The sequence below is a fragment of the Gracilinanus agilis genome, chromosome X (genome assembly GCF_016433145.1).
Source record: "Gracilinanus agilis isolate LMUSP501 chromosome X, AgileGrace, whole genome shotgun sequence".
Taxonomy (NCBI): Eukaryota; Metazoa; Chordata; class Mammalia; order Didelphimorphia; family Didelphidae; genus Gracilinanus; species Gracilinanus agilis.
The window spans coordinates 74,204,779-74,208,383 of record NC_058136.1 but is presented as its reverse complement, the minus strand read 5'-3'; the positions used below and the strand labels follow the sequence as shown (position 1 = coordinate 74,208,383).

The following is a 3,605-nucleotide window of genomic DNA, read 5'->3' as shown; positions in this document are numbered from 1 at the left end:
TTAAGAGATCACTGAGGGGCAGCTGGGTGGCTCAGTGGGTTGAGAACCAGGCCTAGAGCAGGAGGTCCCGGGTTCAAAATTGGCTCCAGACATTTCCTAGCTGGGTGACCCTGGCCAAGTCACTTTGCCCCCATTGCCCACCCCTTACCGCTCTTCTGCCTTGGAGCCCACATCTGATTCTGAGATGGAAGACAAGGTTTAAAGAAGGAGAGAGACAGAGACAGAGACAGAAACGGTGAGATCATTGGTATCTTTGGGGAGAGGAATCTCTTGATGAGTTGGGTGTCGAGGCCACATTACAAAGGTCTGAAGAGCAAGTAAGAGAACAAAAGAAGGCCATGAGTGTAGCCTGCTTTTTCTAGTTGTTTGGCCTGGAAAGGGAAGACGGAGACAGAAACAGAGGCCGGGGAGGGTGGAGAAAGGGGGAAGCTGCTAGAAAAGGTGGAGCAGCTGGCCTCCCCGGGGAAAATAAATGTACGCACGCACGCGCGCGTGCACACACACCACACACACACACACACACACACACACACACTTTGGAGCTCTGTTTTTACTGAAAATTTCAGTTTTATTTCTATGACTAACTAGAGCAAAAGCATACATATGTGCGCCTGGCGTCCAGCCACTACAATTGCCACTTTTTCTACTTGGCTTCTCCCTACAAAGCCAGGGCCAATTGGGGTGGCCATCGGCGGCCCAGCTAGAAATGCAAAGCTATAAGGAAATCGCTACAAAATCTTCATTTCAAACCGTGTCTTAAGAGACGTGACCTAAACTGTGTATGAGATCCCCCAACAGCTCAAGTGCCAGAAAGCAGTCCCGGGCGGCCAAGGCTAGCGTGTCTCCCCCCCCCCCCCCGGGTATCCGACAGCAGTCTTAGCCATTTGCCAGATGCTGTCTCTTTGCTACGAATGTAAGCGTCATCGGCTTGGCAGAAGAGCGACATCATGGCATTCCCTGTTCTGCTCTCGGGGATGTGGAAGTTGTCCTCGTGCCCCAATGAAGGCAGGCGGTCCTGGTGCTGGGCTCGTTAGGCCCCGGGCCCGATGACCAGAATTTAGAGAGCCTCTGCCTGTTCTTCTGCAGCAGGGCCAGGGAAGAGAAATGCACTAACGGACTCGGACCCGGGAACAGAAACCCCCAGCAGCCTCGGTCAGTGTAGCGTGCATGAAAAGGCCATCTTTCCCTTCTCAAGTTTCAAAGAAAGTGTCTTGGCGAGAGGCCAAGCTGCAGTTCTTGTGCCCCCACCTCCTCCGAGGCAGAGCTGGCGTTAACTCCCCAACGCGGCACCTGTAGGCCTCGCGTAGGCCCGTACACAGGGAGATAGAGGCGAATTACCTTGGAGGACCTTCTCTGCGGTCACGCAGCAGCCCTGTGGCATCTATCGGGCAGAACAGCGTCGTGTGGGCTTTGCACACAAAAGCGGGTGCTCTGGCCAGGGGTCAGTTCCATTTTCCAGCCCTGGCATGCTGCCCCCACAGGGAGCTGGGGAGGACTCGACCGGGATGAGTTCCCCCCCGTTTGCAGCTCTGAGTCATCTCGAGGAGGAGGAAGGGAGCGGTTTGAAGTTCAAGTTCTAGGCTGAAAAGTTCCAGCAGGACGAAAGCAGGCCAGAGCTCGGGCTGATCCCAGCCAGGGTCCTCGGTCTAGTAGCCGCAGGCTTGCTGTGGGTGGAACATTTCGTCAAGGAGCTGGAGAGCCCGGTGTAAGTGGATCTCAATCCAGCAAGGGGTTTGCTTAATGCTCTCTCTCGAGTACTCGGGCCCCCAGCCTTTGACGAGGCTCATCCTGAGCAAGCATAAGTGGTGCAGGTCTTCAGCCCTGATCCCAGCAGCCGCCAGAGGCCCGAGAGCAGGGACCCCTCTCCCTCTCAGTCCAGGGACATTTCCGGCTACTGGTGCCATCTGGGTAGCCGCCGCGGCCTGCGCCATAGCCACCTGGTACTGCATCTCATACTGGCACTGCTGTAAATCAAACACCTTGATATGTGCACTCGGGTAGATCTTGTGGATGGCTTCTCCGGGGCCTCGGCCAGCCTCTCGGTCCAGGTAGTAACTCTGCACGAACAGCGGGTGGTCACTGAGGCACTTGACCCACACGTCCCCTTCGTTCTTGCACTCCAGCTGCACCCCCTTGCCTACGAGCATCCTGGCTTTCTCGATGGCTCTGGTTCTGTAGATGTTGCGCAGCCGCCCCAGGCAAAAGTGGTCCCCTCCGGAGGGGTCCATGTAGCCGTCAACGGTCACAATTGGGCAGCTCGAGAGGAACTTAAGGGTCTCTCCTACCTGGATGTTCCTTTCAAAGTAGGCGATCGAACACCAGTATTCGAGGGGAGGACGAGTGGCAGGGAGAGGCTGCGACGGAACCTGGTTGGGAGCCAGCTGGAACTGCTCAGGATAGTGTGGCATGTGCAGGAGGGGCTGAGGGAGGCTGTTGTGGTGGTAAGGCACGTTGGGCATGTATTCTGCAGCTCTGCCGCCGGTCCAGGTGGCAGCGCTGTTTGGCTGCCAAGTACCTGGCTGGAGAGTAAACTCATTCTGCTGCTGCTGCTGTTGCTGCTGCTGCTGCTGTTGCTGCTGCTGCTGTTGCTGCTGCTGCTGCTGCTGTTGCTGCTGCTGCTGTTGGCCAGGTCCCGAAGCGATCTGCAGGAGTCCGTCACCGTGACAGCCCATCAGCACTCTGGCAGGCTGACTCGTGGGAGCCACCGGAAAATTGGCAAAGACGGGGGTCCTGGTGGTCATAGAACGCGATGGATTCAACATGGCTCCGTTGCCGGGTGCCTCTCCAGATACCTGGTTCCTCGATGGATGCTGGACGGTCTGGATCAAATGGCCTTGGACGGGGGGCAGTCGGGGCCGGTCGTCCTCCCTCAGAGCACGAGCATAGTCTATGGAGCAGAGCTTTGCTGGGTCAGTCCCAAGAGCTCGATGCCCGTCTTGACCCAGGCACCGTCACATTTCAGGCACTCTGACTGTATTTCATGGTCCTTCTCGTGAAGATCAGGCCACATCCAGAGAGGAGCAGATCACGAGGGAAACCTTCCAACCGGCCCCTCCCAACCCCCCCGAGTTTGCCAGCCAGCGCCTAGGCCAGGCCTAGTCGGAGCCACAACTGTTAGCGAATCCGACTCATCCTTCTCCTTCAGCAAACTTTCAACTGCTCTTTTTGCAAAAGTTTCACTTTCTCCACCTCGTCCACGGAACATCCAATCACGAACGGTGCTCGGACATGCGTCATTCCTCGTGGGGGTGTTAGCAAGACACATATTTATTGTCCACTTGTTACCATTTTTGTCCTTTGAATCAAATCAGCCCCAAATTCCTAGAACAATTGTGGCAGTGCCCGGGCAGCAAAGAACAGCTCCTGCCCATGGGCAAATCTCCTCCTCCTCTCCTTCCTCGAGGACTCGGGGTGGGAGGGGAGGGACACCACCAAGGCGGGGCACGGATTCTGCTACCTGGGACACTCCGTGAAAGCCATAACACTTTTAGGTCGACTCTATGTTATTAACACTTTCTTAAGTCCAGATAGCCAACCGGTAGTCCACTGAGCCCTGGTCCGTGCGGCTGCCAATTTCTGAGGGGCAGGTAGAAGGGGCTCGCTTG

General features: G+C 56.3%; 1 protein-coding gene across 1 annotated transcript; it reads right to left on the bottom strand.

Moving 5' to 3' along the window:
• Positions 1 to 612: 612 nt before the first annotated feature.
• Positions 613 to 3,010, bottom strand: LOC123253784 (mothers against decapentaplegic homolog 4-like). Its single transcript, XM_044682928.1, is given in 3 exon segments — positions 613 to 2,332; positions 2,693 to 2,872; positions 2,875 to 3,010. Coding segments are annotated over 3 exon segments (1,002 nt in total). The 3' UTR covers positions 613 to 1,646.
• Positions 3,011 to 3,605: the final 595 nt, after the last annotated feature.